Genomic DNA, 17,413 nt, shown 5'->3' with positions numbered 1-17,413 from the left:
TGAGATGTATTCCTTCAGTTGATTATTCCCCTTACACAGATCTATCAAGCAGATGGATAAACTGAATATCCATAATCAAGGACGTTGTTTATGCTACCGAGCCCCGAGCAAATAAATTACTCTTGGGTAGAAGGACGAGACATAAACGCCTTTCCCTTTCTATTCTGTTGCTCAACACACAGAATAAACGGAACACGTGAACAATGAACCATGACCTCATGACACAAGTTCATAATTCATGGAAGCATTTGAAGGAAAAAAAAGAGTTTCGCCGGCATCTTGCGGTGAACTCAATGTGCTTTCTTTATCGCTTCCTGTCCTACATGTTGGGTATTATATCCAAGTTTGGCTCTCCATCATGACCCATTCAAGCGACTCCCACAGCCACTGGTCTACGTCTACCTGCCTTTCCGCTGCCGTCTGAACAACCAAAAACTCTTCCTCGAATAACAATTCCTTCTTCTCAACGTGCTGAAAGAGAAACCCTTTGATCAAATTTCCGATTCATGCATAATAATTGGTGAAGCAACGCCGCAAAGAAAGAAATCTCCATGGAAACAGACAAACAGTCCAAACAGAAAAATAAAAATAGAAGTGTAGAAAATATACATTTCAGCTTTAACGAAGCCAAAGAAGAAGAAAACAATTATCTGAAGGAGAACCAACCAATCAAAATGAAATACTTTAACACTAGAACTACCAAGGCAGTCATTTTGACTGCTTTCAAAATTTGCAACGTCATAACTTGGTTTTTTTAAAAAAGTTAATAATTATCATTGTTACGGTATAATGATGACACCAACCTGTTTTAAAAGCAGGATACATTCGGTTTGTTTTTCACAGAGATAACTGTTGTAGTTTGAGTTGGCACGCGTCATTGCAGAGACGTTATGTGTCAATGAAATAAATAAAACACTCAATCATTATAGTTTTCATTTAGTGGCCTGATGTTTTTTACCTATTCACCCTATTTTTTCTTGTATCGTGATAACAATAATCCAGATTATGTACAAATAATGTCCGAGCAGTCAAAATGACTGCTATATGGCCATCCTAGTAGTTGCAGAACTCTGGTAGATTGAGTGTTAAAGATCCTGACACACCACATCTGAAACCAAAGTAACCGGTTGAACTTGCTGCCGAGATCAATTTGACTTTAAGATTTGCCTCAATTTGACTTTGAGAAAAACAACCTTTATTGCCAAGGTTTTACACTTGCCTTTCCGCTGCCGTCTGAACTAAAAACTCTTCCTCCAATAACAATTCCTTCTTCTCAACGTGCTGAAAAAGAAACCCTTTGACCAAATTTCCGATTCATGCATAATAATTGGTGAAGCAACGCCACAAAGAAAAAAATCTCCATGGAAACATGGTTAAAGTAGGGGCGACAGTGGCGCAGTGGTTGAGAGGGTCCTACGACCGAGAGGTTGGCGGTTCGATCCCCGGCTCAGGCGCATGTGTACACTGTCGTTGTGTCCTTAGGCAAGACACTTCACCCGCATTGCCCGGGCGCATGCGCACGCTGCGACCAGCAGCAGTTCAAACTGCTGTAAACCAAATTGCCCTCCAAGGGACAGATTAATAAAGTATTGTATTGTATTGTATTCAGCCAATGTTGTCCACGTTACCGCTGAGACACAACGCCCCATCTCGATGGCTTCCTACCAACACAGCATTCTCAAAAGTGTACAATGAAGAGTGAAGTCTTGGAATCACTGAAGAAAGTGGATAGGATGGCATGGATAAATGACTTGAACAACCACCCTCACGGAACCGCATACCCCTGCACCCCATGCCCTTCAATGACCGGCTTAAAGTATCAAGTAGTGACAGATTGAGCATGCTCTGACTGCAAGGTGAGCAGTGCGCCCTCCACACCTTATTTACCCTGAAAAATGGGAGCGTCAGTCAGACTGACTACAGCCTAATCAAAAACCTGAATTGTGTATTCGATTACATGCGTGAGGAACATGTACAGATTTGACTCAAATCGATCTCTTTTTTTTTTATAAATAGAAAAATAATTCTTCCTTCCACCTTTTTTAGCCATGATGGTGGTGCTGTAGGATATTGAAACACAAGACGATCCATCCATTTTCTTGTAGACGACACAACCTCAATCACCCCGTCTACAGCCACTTTATCTGTCTCGCGGGCCACTGGTATTGCTGGAGCCTATCCCAGTTGAGAGGCCCAGTTGAGAGGCTGGGTCGAAAATGACTCGAAATGCTCATATTCATGTCAGGGTGTTTGACAATTCGAAATAGAAAGGTTCTGCCGGTCCGAGTCAGCTGATGACAATCACACAAATGAAGTGAATAGTGCCACTAAAACATCAAAGTACAAAAACGGAATAGCAGATAGTTTACAACAAAATTATGTCAACATTGAAAATGTGCATTCTTTTAAAATTTGTGATTTACAACTGTATTGTGATGGAACTCAACAAGATGGGAGGCATCACCGTTTCTGCATCTCCACCTGTCAGGTAGGAGAGACCTGCATGAATTTGCAACGTCAACCTTCTGAGTCGATAGTACGGATAATATGTTGTACAGGACATCGATTGATTAGATAAATCCTGACAATTGATTAAACGTAAGAGTGTTAACCAACTCCACCGTGAAACAATGGAACAGGATTCAGAGAAGGAGCTATATTAATAGAGAAATGACTCCGGTGACAGGTGGTTTAGGAGGAATGACGGCCAGCCCGCAGAGGGAGTGTTAGCTGGTCATCTCTAACAGGTTCGTTTAGGTCCTATTGCGACTGACTGCAAAACAAAAACGCAAAGCATGAGCTCCAATAATTAGGAGTGACCGCCACAAAATGCAAAACACACATATCTCTCACGCCAATTAAGGACCGAAATAACATCATCGTTACAGCTGTAAAATAAATAAACGCAAATCTCAATGTAACGAGTTCGTTATGGATGTTTTTGGCTGAATCAGGTCAATTTCTGACCATGATTCGTGACAACAAGCCTGAAGTGAAACCGGGAAGACGCCGATGTTTGCTCGTCTGCTAATGCTAGCCGGCTAACTCGTAGCTAGCTCTCTATAACATCATCCACCGGTTCCAGACACGATCGAGTCTTTCAACATAAACGCGGAGCGGTTATCCCGTACAGGCACCAGCTAGCTACGGCTAGCTTTCGGGATTGCTCCGGCAGTAAACACATGGGTGGTGATGATGACAGCGACGTGGGGCAAACCGAGCGCGTTATTACGGAGGAACACTCACCCAGAGCCGCCGGGACGCTGCGAGGATCAGCTTCGAGCCATGTTAAAACGGGAGCGGCTGTTATCTGAAGGAAAACGTCGTTGGAAAAAGAAAATGGACTGAGTTCAATAGACCACAGCGGACGCCTGCTCTGCTGACAGATGTGCGGGACGGACCGAAGTGAACCGGCCTGAACCGGCTGTCTGACGGGCGGAAGTGGTATGCAGTGACGTCACGGGGGGCGGACTCAGCAAGGTGAGCAGCGCGCCCTCCTCAGCTTCTTCACCCTGAGTGTGCGCTGAAATGGGAAAATGTCCTTTATTATTATTATTTTAACCAAGTATTACATTCATAAATCAAAATGCCAAAATAAAAAAACTGCTTTTATTGATCTCTTTGAATGTGAAATATCACACCCCCCCCCATATCCTACTCAATAAATAAGAAGGCTCTCAGAATACACTTTTTTTTTTTTTTGCTTTACAATACGTTTGTGTATTTATTTATTTTTTTTGTCTTTATTATCATATTTGTCATCACCTTTTGTTGTTAATTCACTGTTATACATAAAACTATCTTTGTTGTATACTGATCACTTTCAGATTCAATGAAATAACAAAAGCAGTGCGCTTCTCAAGCTTTGACCATAAAATGTCTCATGCAGAGGCAATAATGAAGTGATTGATTCTAATAGAATAATTACGATGCACGGCTAATAATACGCTCCTTATTTCTGATTACAGTGTTCACATAAATGGAAAGAGAATGGCTTGTAAAGGGACAATATAACGGTACTTTAGCATTGTGGAGGTTGGGAATGGACTTCACTGTGCAATTAGAGCCCGTAAGCCTTCTGTACAATACGTAGGGATAGCTGGGATAACTTCGACAAAATTGTATAAAAACAAAACTGCCGTCTCAAATCATTCAGCATCTTCCATGTCCGCTGCGGTGGAGCGGTCACTGACGCACGGGCCAAGAAAAACAGAAAGGCCGTTCCCCGCTGCTGCTTCAGATGTGTTAATCCGTGCTCTTCATCACCTGTGCAAACAGAATTCCACCTTTTTTACATGGGATATGCGGTTTGTTTTCCTTTGACCTCGTCTGAGAAGGCCCAGAGATGGAGTAACGCTAGCTCAGCATTCACCATGACATCATAGAGCATTAATGGAGTACAAAGACGTGTTTTTTTTAAAACTTTTGTTAGTGGATTGGTTAGAAATCACAGATGAAAAACAGAAATGCATCTTGCTGTCCATTCCTAAAATGGGTTACAACATAATTAAACTTAATTTTAAAAGTCCCCGAGTCGCGAAGGTGAAGACATATTTTGCATTCATCCATTCATCCATTCATTCATTCATCTTCTTGACTGCTTTATCCGTTGGGTCGCAGGTCGTGCCGGAGTCTATCCCAGCTGTCAACGGGCGAGAGTTGAATGAAAAATCACATCTCAGTCAAATTTATGGTGTCGTGTTTTCATGATTTCGTGTTTACCTAATTTCAGAAACCGCACTAATAAGCGTCTCTTTTGTTCCACATAATCAGTCGTTTGTTTCAGACGGACATGTTGCGTGAGGAAATGTAACAGGGAGGAGTAAAATGTGCTTCATATCTTTTTATCTTATCTCTGTATTGTTCCTTGTATCAGGCTCTAGGAAGTTCCCTCAGTTGTTCCAGCATCTTCTAAAGCATGCAGTATTCAACTGGACAGAGGTCAGGAGTATGACTGAGAAGCCATGGACGTCCAGTCTGGTGCTTATCAGCTCCAACGGGCCTTTTCCCAGTCCAACCCTGATAACCTGGGTCGACGAGCAAAATACAGGATATGACCCAATAATCTTCCAAGGCAGCGGGGGAGCAATAATCTTTTATTAGGGTGTGTGCTTTTCTGTCAACTCCAGTCTGGACTGAATTTTGATGATGGAACATCAAAAGTCTCACATGGTAATTTTATTATACATTTTTAAAAAGGCTCGATGTCACAATGTTGACACTGGAGAAAATTGATCCAACATCTGTGACTGTGGGCAGATGTGCCTTAAAAGTGAATCAGCTCCTATTTAACCCTCGATGCACCGCTGTACAAAAGTTCATCAAAATGCTTTGTCAGCATTTCAAGATGTGCGATCATATCAGCTCCTCCGACTCTTGTTTGCAGGAGTACGTAATTCTAAACCAATAAACCTGCAGTCGACTCTGTAACATTAATAACATTGGCCAGTTGAGGTGATGAGAATGATGCAGTGTGTCACACACTCTTAGGCTGAACTATAAAACAGCAAAGTACAACAACACAGATGTCAGGTCGTCGTGCACTTTTTTCTTGTCCTGCATTGCATCAGATGAGTGAGAGCGGCATTCCTCAATCGTTTGCTTAGCTTGCATAAGAGACACTCACCCTCCTCTGTGCCAGACAGAACGTTCTCTAACAGTTCAGACATGGTGCAGGTGCAGATGTTGAAAGGTTGGGGGGGGGGGGGTTGGCCACAAGGGAAATTTTCTTATGCAGAATCCCACTAAAAAATTCAAATAGGTCAAAATAATATAATGGAGAATTGCAAATGATTGTGATCTGTCATATTGTTTTGTCAACAGTCGGTATTCTAAAAAAATTTAATTCCACTTTTTTCATACATGCAAACACACACACACACACACAAAAGACAAACATTTCCCAAAATAGCAGAGAGCAACATTGGCCCCCTATAGACAAGGCAACCATTTTCCGCTACTTCCGAAGCAGACTGGCCCAACCCAGAGCTGGTCTTTAATCAAAGATCCTTTACAGCAGAACAATTGGGCCGCAGGGCAAATTGTCCAACATTTCCACCCCTCGCTGTACCCGCCTCGCCTCCAGTAAAGAACCAAACTCAGCAGAAATGTGAAAGACGCACAGCACAATAGAGTGAATAGACAATGCAAGCAGCACTCATCAAACGGTGTCGTGTTATCATGATCGATGATAATGCTGAGGTTACGGATCTCTATGTAAAAGAAATATATCCAAAGTTGTTTAGTAGTACTGTCAACCTTTTCTTCAGATAGTTCTAAATATTTAACAATTAAGCTTAAAAAAATGATGTGACATTTTCAAACACAACCTTTTCAACTTCTGTTGCCGGGGCTTTCTCAACCAAATCAATTTTTTCTAGAAGAGCAATCAGAGACCACATACTTCTGTCAAAGCCAACTAGTTCCTCGTCGTTTAAACCCTTATCCACATTTTTTAACCTAGCGTGACCAAATGATGGCACATTTTTTCCAAGATGGTTTCAAAATAGAATGCAGTGCGGACCTTTTTCAGATCCACAGTTTCTTCATTATTGCATGTCATCCCAAGACAGAAGGAATGCTGTAAAAAGCACCGTCTTGCAACAGTAATGAGGGTGAAAATAAATTTTACTTCTTCTGGATGCACGACAAAATGTTATGTAATCTTCCCTGCAATGTGCTCAAGCCAAAAATGTGTTTTGTGTCACCCTGCTAACAGATTACGAAACAAACAAGCCAACAGATGCAGGTGAAATCTAATAAATAACAAATAGAAAAAAATATAACTAAAGATGTAGTTTCTTGACAAATGAAATAGCATGGGATTATGGGAATTGTTGTTTTTAACTGCATAACAACAACCACTGCTGATGAAAACCTGAATTGTCACATACTGGGTTTATTTTTTTATTTTTTTTTACTTTGTTTGCATTTTGTTATTTCCTTGCTGCTCAAGTATATTAAAGTGTCTTGTGTCACAAGTAAATGCATTGTTACCTTGAATAGACTAAAGATTTGTAGTGTATCGAGAAGCAAAGATTAGCTATTCGTTTTGGGAATTTACAGAATTAAAGTTATTTCAGACTAATCTGAGCTGGTTTTAGAACACTGAACATTTGTAAGATCCTGTCCCTTTCTGGACTCAACCAAGTGAGACTGGATTAAGTTCAAGAAGGGGAGTTTTCACACAGCCAGTTTAAAATTGTGCGCTTTACCACATGCAACATCAGTGCACTTCGAAAGCCTTCTTCACGTTAACAGTGCAAAGGGAATGCAGGCGATTTGGTTTTTCCTGTTTGGTAATCATCATCAAACATGTACCATTTGCCTTTGTTACCCTCGCCGAAGCGGAAGCGAGGGTATTGCAATTGGGTGTTTTTGTCTGTCTGTTTGTCTGTTTGTCTGTTTGTCTGTCAAAAACTAGTAACCCAATTGACTTGAAAATTTTACACAAGCAAGGTTCTGTCCGTGGCTCGGTCCTCCCCGAGAATGGCGTTGATCCGGATCTGGATCCAGATTCTAGAATTATTTTTACATCTGGAATTGTGCCTGTGCTGTAAACTGCCACTTTAAGAGGGAGGGGCACGAATGGCATGATGGGAAAAAGAGTCCAGAAGATGGCTTGTAGTACATTCCGGAGCAGCAAGCTCGAGCAGGTTTGGCCCCTCTGATCCGGAAGCCCTGTTTACTGTCTCACAAGATCGAATAGTCTATTGGAGGCGAGGGTCTGCAATCTCTGATTGTCGTTTTCTAGTTTGTGATTGGATTACATCCTCCAACGCTTACTCTCTTCTATGAGCAAAGTAAGGGGGTGGTTTCTCTTGTGGTTGTCAGCCTCAGAGCCTGGGAACAACAAGCCTGTAATTTCACTCCCTCTGAAAATACAAATGTAGAACACTCTCAGAAACTTCACTCGTTTTGCTGTGTAGCTAATACGCAATTTTATGGACAGGGAATGCAGATTCTACTTTTAATCCAACCCGACTTTGTGCTTTTACCCACACGCACACACACACACACACACACACACACACAGTACTACCACCCACAGTCATGTGAGAGGGAGTGTTACTTGTTATGAGTTCCTCTGAGCAAATGTAATCTCTCAAATCCTTCAAGGAAGATATATTTCTGGTAGGTTTGGCTCAAATACAAACACAAAGGCAATGGCATTCTTTTAATCCTGAAGATAGAGGTTGTGATTCATTCAAGAAATGTAACTTAGACGTAATCCGTATATATATATATATATATATTATATAGCCCAAGCTATGCTTTCAGTTTAGAATTGTCCTTCTAATTCCTCAGGTGTGAACACTGATTGACTCTTTGTGGTGCCATCTTTGCTGTGTTTTTTGAAGATAACATCAAGTATGATATAAGGTGCCCTAATACATGCTGGTCTCTAGGCACTAGAAAATTAGTTGTCCTCCAATGTCCCTTTAAATTGTACCGTAAGCTTTTGTTTTTATTATTGTAGGGGTATCTTCATTATAACATCTCAGTTGTATCATAAAACAATTGAACGTTATCCAGGGATCACCTTAAATGCCTCACAATATTATGTGACCTTGTGCCCCTTTGCGTACATGCAGTGCCTTTTCTTTGACTTCCTTCTTTTAAATATTTTCTTTTATCCCTCAGACAACACAAGTCTCTCAGTGGGCGTGCTCCGGGGCCGTCGGGGGCACAGCATCAGTGTTGTATTACTGAGCTCTTGATAAAACTCAAGACAAAACAGGGTCTTAGTTCGAGTTATTAATTTAATAATAACTTCATTGGTCAAATAAACATTCATCCAGCAAAATCAGCGTTCAACTCTTCATGACCTGTGTTGCTCATAATTTGGGCCTGTCAGTTTTCCCATGTTAGTTTCAAATATGTTTTAACAATTGATGTTATTAGGAAAAATGAATCTGCGCAGTCGACGTGTAAACACAACAGTCGATGGCACGACGCCTTAAGGGAGAGCATGTAATTGTTGCTTCATCACGTGACACTGCATGCTTTTAAAATTAAGTGGTCCAAGAAAAGAGAAATGAATGCCTATATGAACACACAACCTTGTACAAAAGACATACATTTAAAAGTAAATGCAATTCATCCATTGCACAGTGCAATACTAATGACAATTTAATGATGAAGTAAAGAACTGGAATATTGACTTGAAAACAATCAATTTATTTTAGAATGCATCTTTGTTACATTAATCACAACTGTATAGGAGAAGATATAGGACATGATTTGGTTCATGAAGATTTATTTATGTCTTTTGCTCATTTTGAAATTGAAACTGAATGTAAAACACATCCTCAGGGTGAGTCTATTTCCAAACACTGCAGAGATCTGCTGTCCCAGCTGGTGAAACAGCTGATGGAACACAATTCACTGCAGTGATGTTCCAGCTAGAAAAACACGAGACATTATGTTCCTCTGCTCTTTAAAATCTAGACAAACCTGACCCTCCCAGACTCACGGGATTAAAGGACCTGAATCCATCTACAGGTTCTGTTGCAGTTATGTGAACTGTACAGTGGGGGGGTTCTCCAATCCAGCTGAAACGATCTGTCGTTAAAAGTGCTTCGATTTCAGATCATCCTCAGGCATCCAGATGCTTATTAAGACGGCGTAATTTCTCCTTCTTGTTCTTGTTACCATGTTTTTTCCAGGGTTTTCCCGCCACCGCCTCCGTTCCAGCGCTTCCTGTACAGACGGGCCCACTGCCTGGTTTGTAGCCCATGACGGACTGAACCCCCTTGGTGAGCGCCCGCACATTCTCCTGAAGAGAGAGATCTTGTTAGCATTCACTCAAGTTAAAAATGTTCCTACAAATAGGAAGAGAAAAGATTCATCATAACCTGATGGAAGAAGTTCTTGTCGACCACATTTTCAATCCTCTTGATTTTCTGCTTGTTTGTCGGTGCAAGGACGTCGCAGCACTTGGATTCTCTATCCTGGAACTTACTGTGCTGCGGCTGGAAGTCTTTAGGGTTAATATGCGGAGGAGGATGGCAGTAGAGAAGCTTGCCCTGGAGGAAGTCCATATTAGCGTATTCAGGACAGGATGTTCTTGGGGTGAACAGCTGATGCATGAATGGTGCAGCAGCAGTTGGCCAAAGTCAAGAAAAGTCTACATTTCTCACAATTTAACAATAAACGATTGAGTTTAAAAGACACGATTAAAACGGCAACCATTTACACTCACGTTGACAAAATCCTTCAAGATGTACCGAGCTGATCTGGACTGATCAGGCTGACCGTGGGATGTCATAAAGCCTCTCATGTCTGCAACGGACATAAGCAAAAATAATAAACTCTATGCAGCTAATATATACGTTATAATGCTTCATTATGAAATGGTCAAACACTACATAAAACCCAGTCTATTGAGTATTTAACTAACAGACATCAAAGATGGGGCAGTTGGGTCGCTCTCAAAGCCCATCTCTGACGATCTCTGGAGAAACACTAACTGTCTGGAATTCTCACATCCATAAGCCATCAGCAGCTCCTCAGCGGTGGGATGCCTGTCAGGGTCCTCATCTTCTCGTGGCCGGATGATGTTGATCCCGTAGGTGCCTTCCAACACGTGCCGAGGGATCGTCTGGCTTATGTGGCAAACGTGTTAAGAACTAGTATCAGCATCAAGGTAACTATCAGGAGAAGACCTAGATGTAAAGCAGCTATACTGAGCAAGAAAAAATATTCTTGCTCATTATTATTATATTACTGCTTCTCCAGTTCTTGCCAAAAGGTGATAATCCTGTTTTGAAGTCCGACATCCCATTGTGAGAATTCACTTTCATTTTCTCAGAAACATGACTGCATGTCTGGGCAGTATCACATCTATTCAATAACATCTCAACTGGCTAACAGCACGCCTTTCCCCAAAAAATAAAGCCGCTGCTGGATTTGATCGGTGCTGTGAAGAAAGCGCACAAAGGATATCAGTGAGACTGCAGGTACATGATCTCTCATCTGGTCAATGGGAAGGATTCCACAGCAGATCATCTCAGCTTTGGTTGAAACAAAAGAAGGCATGACCAGACCTGGGCAGTCACAGAGGCACAGGCCTGGCTCCACGTATAGAGTCTGTGAGACACATGGGGACAGAGCAACAGAATCAGTCAGCCCAGGTTTCTCTGCTGATGCCATGAATGGTCGGAAGCCATATTGAGTACCGGTAGGTTAAAGAGTACTGCAGTACCTGAAAGTGCTTCGTGTGCCCCGGAGTGGCTGAAACAGACACCTTCTTATTTCTCAGAATAGTGTTGATTGTCGAACTCTTTCCCACATTAGGATAACCGACCTGGTGAAGTCGCACACAACGAAAGCAGGAATTACTTTCTTTATCTTCCAGAAAAAAGAAACTTGAATATTTGATATGTACGAACAGAAAGACCCTCGCTGGTAACGCATACTATGGATTTCGGTGATCTTTGCACAGTACAGAAACTACGCACCAGTCCCACGGTCAGCTCTCCTTCTTTACATCTGGGCCCGTTGTGAGCAGCCTTGAACACGTCCAGCAGCTCATCCTTATGTAGCAGACTGCTGGAGTTGTGGAAGGACGACTCATTGGAGGGAACACCCATCCTTTCCTCTTCTTCACCATCATCTTCTGAGCAGGTGTACCAGTCATCTTCGTCTTCTATTTCTATGGATTCCTGCTGCTCATCCTCTGTGCCAGACTCTTCACCCTCTGTCTTCACACCTTCCCCTCCATCTTCTCCCGTTTTGGTCAAATCTTCATCGTCTGACTGTTGTTCATTTTCCGAGTCACTGTCTTTAAAATCTGGATCCTCCAATTCCATGCCCTGTGATACATTTAGCTTTTTTTTATACTGAATTTAATACCAGAAGCAAATCTGCAGATTATAAAGAGCGAGACTGTTCACAAGGACTACTCCAAAACAATCGGAAATCAAATCTGATAGTGTCCTCCCAATGATGAGAGGATATGTTCTCCGAGGATATATGTAACACATTTACACCTCCTCACCTTCTCCTCTGCATCCAGTCTGTTGTTCTCAGCCAGAGCAGACCAGAAAACCGCCCTCAGCCCGTCTTTTTGGAAGTATCTGGCCCAGGCCTGTCTCTGCTTCCTGGTCAGCAGTTCTGCCTTATTTACCAACAGCATGTTGACCTTGTGCTCTGACAACTCCTTTACATACAACTCCTGAGAGGACAAACAGAATATCTCTGTTGGTTGTATTTTACGATCTACTTAAATGCATTTTATTTCCTCAAAATTAACTCGGTCCAAAATATTGGTATAACCTCTATTACAAAATTTAAGATACCGGTAAGTAGAAAAGTGAAAGAAAACATTTGAAATATGCACATGTATGCTAATGCATGAATAAATATAATTAAAAAACATCCTATAATTAGTCACATATTCGTTACGCCCCCCTGTGGACATGCCTTCCCAACCAAATCAATGCTGCCTGAAGCACTTACCAGGTCGGGACATCTGAACAGCAAAGGATTCCTGGCATCAACAATCTGAATAAGGATGTCACTACAAAAAAAACATTTATTTATTAAGACTTATACAAGGTGAACACATTCCTCATTCCAGACAGACATGAGCAGAAAGCTGAACACAGACGTTAAGGGGTTTTTACCTTCTCTCAGTCACTCGCCACAGTTGTCTCCAGAACTCCAGGTTCCTCTCAAAGGGGGTCAAAATCAACTTTTGCTCCTCTTCTAGCCTTTAGAGAAAACACTTGCACTATTGGAATGATGAACACACAAAAAAGAACAAAAAAGTGACAACGTTTACAGAATAGTACACACTGTGCAAGCTCTCGTCTCCACTCCAAGAAGCTGTCTTTCTCCGCTTGCTGAAGTGCATCAGAACTGGTGCTTTCATCCCAGTGGGGGCTTGATATTGGGAGATGTCACAGAAAAATGCATTAGAAGTATTGCACAGCAATTTCATTAAATTATATTTAACTAAATTAAACCTATTTTTTTTTTTACTCACCGTCGAGGAATTCTGAGGAAATGCTTGTTGTCTTCATGTAATTTTGCCAGTTGGGCTCTTTCCTCAGATGTTATTAGGCCTGCTCTAGCTGCCGCTGGCACAAACCTGATGTTGAGTTTCTCTGAAGCAAGATACAGTCATAAACAACAGTGGCATCAAAGGACAGAGAAAAACAAATAAGGACGACAGACAAAGTAACATTTATGACACAATCTTTTTATGCACTCTTGAGGAAGATGCACAAATTTAAAATTCCTTCAGAAAACAGGAAAGTTTGTGTATAATCATTTAAAAATGGAGTTACATTTTGTCCTTTCCATTAATGGATTCAATGCATATGAAGAAATAGAGCGGACATAGAGTAACTGCGTAAAAGCACAGTAAGAAAACATACGACCAGGTTATAGTTTTGCAGTAAACAGTGGAAATTTGATCAAAGAGCCAACAATTGACTCTGAATTCATTCAGATTCAGAATACTTTAATACATTTAAGATGATGACGTGATGTTTACATAAAATAACAGTGGTGCTGGAGTATGAACATCGTGACATGCTTGTTCATTAAAGACTATTGATTATCTTATGCCACAGCATATAAGAGAGATAAGGGAGGCGTTCCTCACCTGCAACAAACTCTGTTCCTGCCAACTCTGCAGTGGCCAGAAAGTCATCCATTGAAGTCTGTTCAGTGACTGACTGCAGGTTCAGCCGTCCCCAATCATAACCATCGTTTAGCTCACTGGTGTGAAGCTGCAAACAAGACATAAAACAATACGACTTCACCTAAATAACCATTTAAACCAGGAACACCCATGTGTATTAGAGCAACGATGGAAATAAAACTTTTTTTTTGGCAGCTTGGTGCAAGTTAAACTATACGTCGGACTTTTCTACGTGTTGATTTCCAGTTAGAAACAGAACCAATACGAGCTTGTTGTCATGTCGTACCCATGAGCCGCCCTTCTTGTTTCCTCGGCCTGCGTGGAGTTTATCCTTTATCAGAGCCCTCCCCAGTCCACCCCCCCCGCCTGCCTTTTTCTTACCCATACTAACGTTATCTTTTTTTTCTCAATTCACACTAAACACGTGCTATACTATATCGGTAGGATTACAAAAGCGATATTTTAAATTAGCGACTTCTACCCATGTGCACTATAATATTGTTGTCGAAAGAACCGGAAGTGGGACAAACCAATCCATTGTCATATCCGGATGGGTGAACCTCAGCTCTTAGAATTATAAATCCATTCCTGAACTACAAATACTATGTGTATCTGAACACTTGGTCTATATTCAAAAACTATAATAAATATTCTGCCTCAAAATCTTACCCTTGATATATTTATAGGGATGGAATATATATATATATATATATATATATATATGTAAACATCACTAAAGACGTGCTTATGGTACAGTCCACATCTTGGTCCAGCTGTCAAAGATGATCTGGTGAAAACGCGACAGTAACAACATTCGTTCCTTTTAGCAACCTGTAATTCCCTTTACAAATGAGTGCATATTGATGCGGTCTTCATAAATACTATCCCATAATACATATAAATTAGCGCGTTTTTATTTAGTCTTGCGTTACTCGCAATACTTTCTTTCTAACATCACACAAGGGCACTTCGGATTGGGAACCACAAGATGGCAGCATGAACAAGTAGCACAGTATATCAGAATGCCCACCACTGGGGATGGCATATGCATGGAATAAGAGTCAGACGTTAGCGGGTTTTATTTCTTTTATTTATGAAATGTTTAATTTCACACAATGACAATTCACCACTATATTTTGTGTATGTGTGTGTGAGATTGTATGTTTTTTCATTCATGCATTCATCATCATTATTATTACTATATTATTATTATTATTATTATTATTATTACTATAATATTATTATTATTATTATTGTTGTTGTTATTATTATTACTACCGTAAATATGCCCCAATGCCTTAGTGACAAGAATAACACAAACCAACACGTCTGGGTTCAGCTCCCCCCCTAAAGTAAATCTCAAATGGTTTCTCCCAGTATATAAACCGGGGACGCTGGCTTCATCGCATTCTATTCTACCACACACTGAGAAGGATGCGTGTGTATCAAAATGGGCAGGAGGACATTCGAGGATGAATGCTACAGTGTCTCTGCGGTCACTTCTCATAGAGTAGATAAAGTATCTGTCAGGATAGGAAACGCCTCTGGAATTTAACAGCAACACAAAATCTATTTTTTTTTTTTCTGCGTCTCTCAGTAGACTGTTGCTGTTGATTTGAAATAGCAATTTAAAATGCTGCCTTGGAAGAAGAATAAGTTTGACCTCATCGAGGAAGACAAGCAGTCCAAGCAGAAGGGCTATGCGGTGAGTCTCAATTACGCCGCGCTCACGTCTTTCGCCAAATCCTGCCCCGAGAGCGCAATCAACAGGGTGGGCAACATGTTCAAGTCCAAAAGGAAAAAGGTCAAGATCACCAGCGAGGACCCCACGTACACGGTGCTCTACCTGGGGAACGCCACCACCATTCAGTCCAAAGGAGACGGCTGCACGGACGTCGCCGTGAGCAAGATCTGGGGCAAAAGCGAAATGGGCAAGAACGGCACGAAGATGCGGCTGACCGTGAGCTCCCAGGGCATCCGGATGGTGCACGTGGACGAGAAGGCGAGGAGACCGGGCCACCTGTACCTGCTGCACCGGATCACCTACTGCGTCGCCGACCCGAGGCTGCCCAGGATCTTCGCCTGGATCTACCGGCACGAAATGAAGCACAAGGCGGTGATGCTGCGGTGCCACGCGGTGCTGGTGTCCAAGCCGGAGAAGGCGAAAGCCATGGCGCTGCTGCTGTACCAAACTTCTGCCACGGCCTTGGCCGAGTTCAAGAGACTCAAACGGAGGGACGACGCGAGGCACCAGCAGCAGCAGCTGATCGGGGAGCAGACGATCCCGCTGGTCCCCCTCAGGAAGCTGCTGAACGGACAGTGTTACTACAAGCCCCCGGTGGAGCGCAGCCGGAGCGCGCCCAAGCTGGGCTCCATCACGGAGGACTCGGTCGGGGAGGAAGAGGAGGAGAAGGCGACGCACTTTGAGTGCGAGGACATTCTGGACACAAACGGCGATTGCGTAGCGAACGGGAAACGGGAGTTAACCCAGATTATTAATGATTTGGGAGAGATGAGCATAGGAAACGACGTGCAGACTCTGAAAGCTGATCTCCGAGTCACCAGGCTTCTGTCCGGAGAGAGCACCGGGAGTGAGTCCTCCATAGAAAGCAACCAGGAGCCCCCACCCGCCGCCACTCGGTAACGGGTTTCAGGAGGTGAAGGTGCAAATCTGCGTTTCTGGACCAATGAATGCACCTGTTAAAACGCAGAAAGACAAGTGCATGTCCATTTGAGGGAGTTGAGCAGGATCAAAACATTTCGACTCAAAGCACTAATTCCATCTCTTTAAATTTAAGAGGATTTTGTTTTTGCCTCAGTCTAGTTTACCACAAAATTATTTTTTTTTAATCTTGAAAGATGACAAAGATGAAAGAGAATATCCCGTTTCTACATTTTCCTTAAAAGTGGTTCGGTCAGGTCTTAACAGGCATTCTCCATTTTCCTGTCGGGTCTTTTGCAGCCTGTTCATTTATTTAGATTCATTCCAAGTGTTCTGTTGACCCCAATGTACATGATGTTTGTTGATATGTTGTTTGAAACATAAGTCATATCTTTGCTGTGCAAAAGAAAAACAAAGATGTAAAGAAAACAAGAGTACATATATTATTTTTTAAAGAATACAAATGTGATTTGTTATGTGAATATAGAATTATCAATAAAAAAAGAAATTGTGATATAAAGCATTTGAAGTTCATTTATAAATTACTGGTGGCCTCGGTATCCACCTCATTCTGAACGGGGATTTACCGCGAGTCTCAAAATGAGGTCAGATTTGCATTTCTGAGGAACGGAAAATGGTGAAAAACTGTGTTCCTCACTTGTGTAATTTCTTAGAGATAGCACTGAAATGTTTTTATTACAGTGTCCCTTCTCTTTGGTCCTATGTCTTGGAGAAACCAGGCTATAGCGTTTATCGAGTTAAAGCACTGAAGGCTCATCCATTCTCATTGGCCTCAGAGAGGCTGGCCGCACAAAAGAACATCGCCACAAGCGAAAGCAGTTAAATGTTACGTGACTCTTTGATGACGAGGCAGCAGACGCACCCAAGGTCATTTAAGACATTACCAGTTGGAACACACACACACACACACACACATTGATCTATGTTGACCAACAATACCAAGCGTCTGCCTGCCAGAGCCGCTCCCTGAAGGCCACACGGCACACGATGGATGCTCCTCCTGAGCCAAGGTTATTCTCGGTAACGCTACACGAGGCCTGCTGCTGCACAATAACAGGGATGAGTGACGGTGGTGG

The 17,413-nt window shown here is 42.0% G+C and overlaps 2 protein-coding genes across 2 annotated transcripts; one reads left to right on the top strand and one right to left on the bottom strand.

Annotated features, from left to right (window-relative positions):
- Positions 1–9,197: 9,197 nt before the first annotated feature.
- LOC137914355 (large subunit GTPase 1 homolog) lies at positions 9,198–14,051 on the bottom strand. Its single transcript, XM_068757958.1, has 14 exons — positions 13,941–14,051; positions 13,616–13,742; positions 12,992–13,112; positions 12,802–12,888; positions 12,630–12,716; positions 12,463–12,523; positions 12,002–12,178; positions 11,463–11,816; positions 11,207–11,308; positions 10,939–11,091; positions 10,489–10,603; positions 10,205–10,284; positions 9,858–10,028; positions 9,198–9,778 (listed from the first exon to the last, which is right to left on the bottom strand). The coding sequence occupies exons 1-14, from the start codon at positions 14,037–14,039 to the stop codon at positions 9,599–9,601; spliced, it is 1,914 nt and encodes a 637-aa protein (XP_068614059.1). The 5' UTR covers positions 14,040–14,051; the 3' UTR covers positions 9,198–9,598.
- Positions 14,052–15,089: 1,038 nt separating this feature from the next.
- LOC137914353 (protein FAM43A-like) lies at positions 15,090–16,836 on the top strand. The gene is given in 2 exon segments (XM_068757957.1): positions 15,090–16,280; positions 16,282–16,836. Coding segments are annotated over 2 exon segments (1,101 nt in total). The 5' UTR covers positions 15,090–15,287; the 3' UTR covers positions 16,390–16,836.
- The last annotated feature ends 577 nt before the right edge of the window (positions 16,837–17,413 follow it).

Source organism: Brachionichthys hirsutus, unplaced genomic scaffold, assembly GCF_040956055.1.
Source record: "Brachionichthys hirsutus isolate HB-005 unplaced genomic scaffold, CSIRO-AGI_Bhir_v1 contig_467, whole genome shotgun sequence".
Classification (NCBI taxonomy): domain Eukaryota; kingdom Metazoa; phylum Chordata; class Actinopteri; order Lophiiformes; family Brachionichthyidae; genus Brachionichthys; species Brachionichthys hirsutus.
The sequence above is the reverse complement of the archived record's forward strand: the minus strand, read 5'-3'. Positions and strand labels throughout refer to the sequence as shown.

Coding starts and splice junctions, on each gene's coding strand:
- LOC137914355 (XM_068757958.1), bottom strand. CDS start 14,039: ATGGGTAAGAAAAAGGCAGGCGGGGGGGGTGGACTGGGGAGGGCTCTG. Junction 13,113..13,615: donor AGGAACAGAGTTTGTTGCAG/GTGAGGAACGCC, acceptor ATCTTGCTTCAG/AGAAACTCAACATCAGGTTT. Junction 11,817..12,001: donor GACTGGATGCAGAGGAGAAG/GTGAGGAGGTGT, acceptor AATGTATCACAG/GGCATGGAATTGGAGGATCC.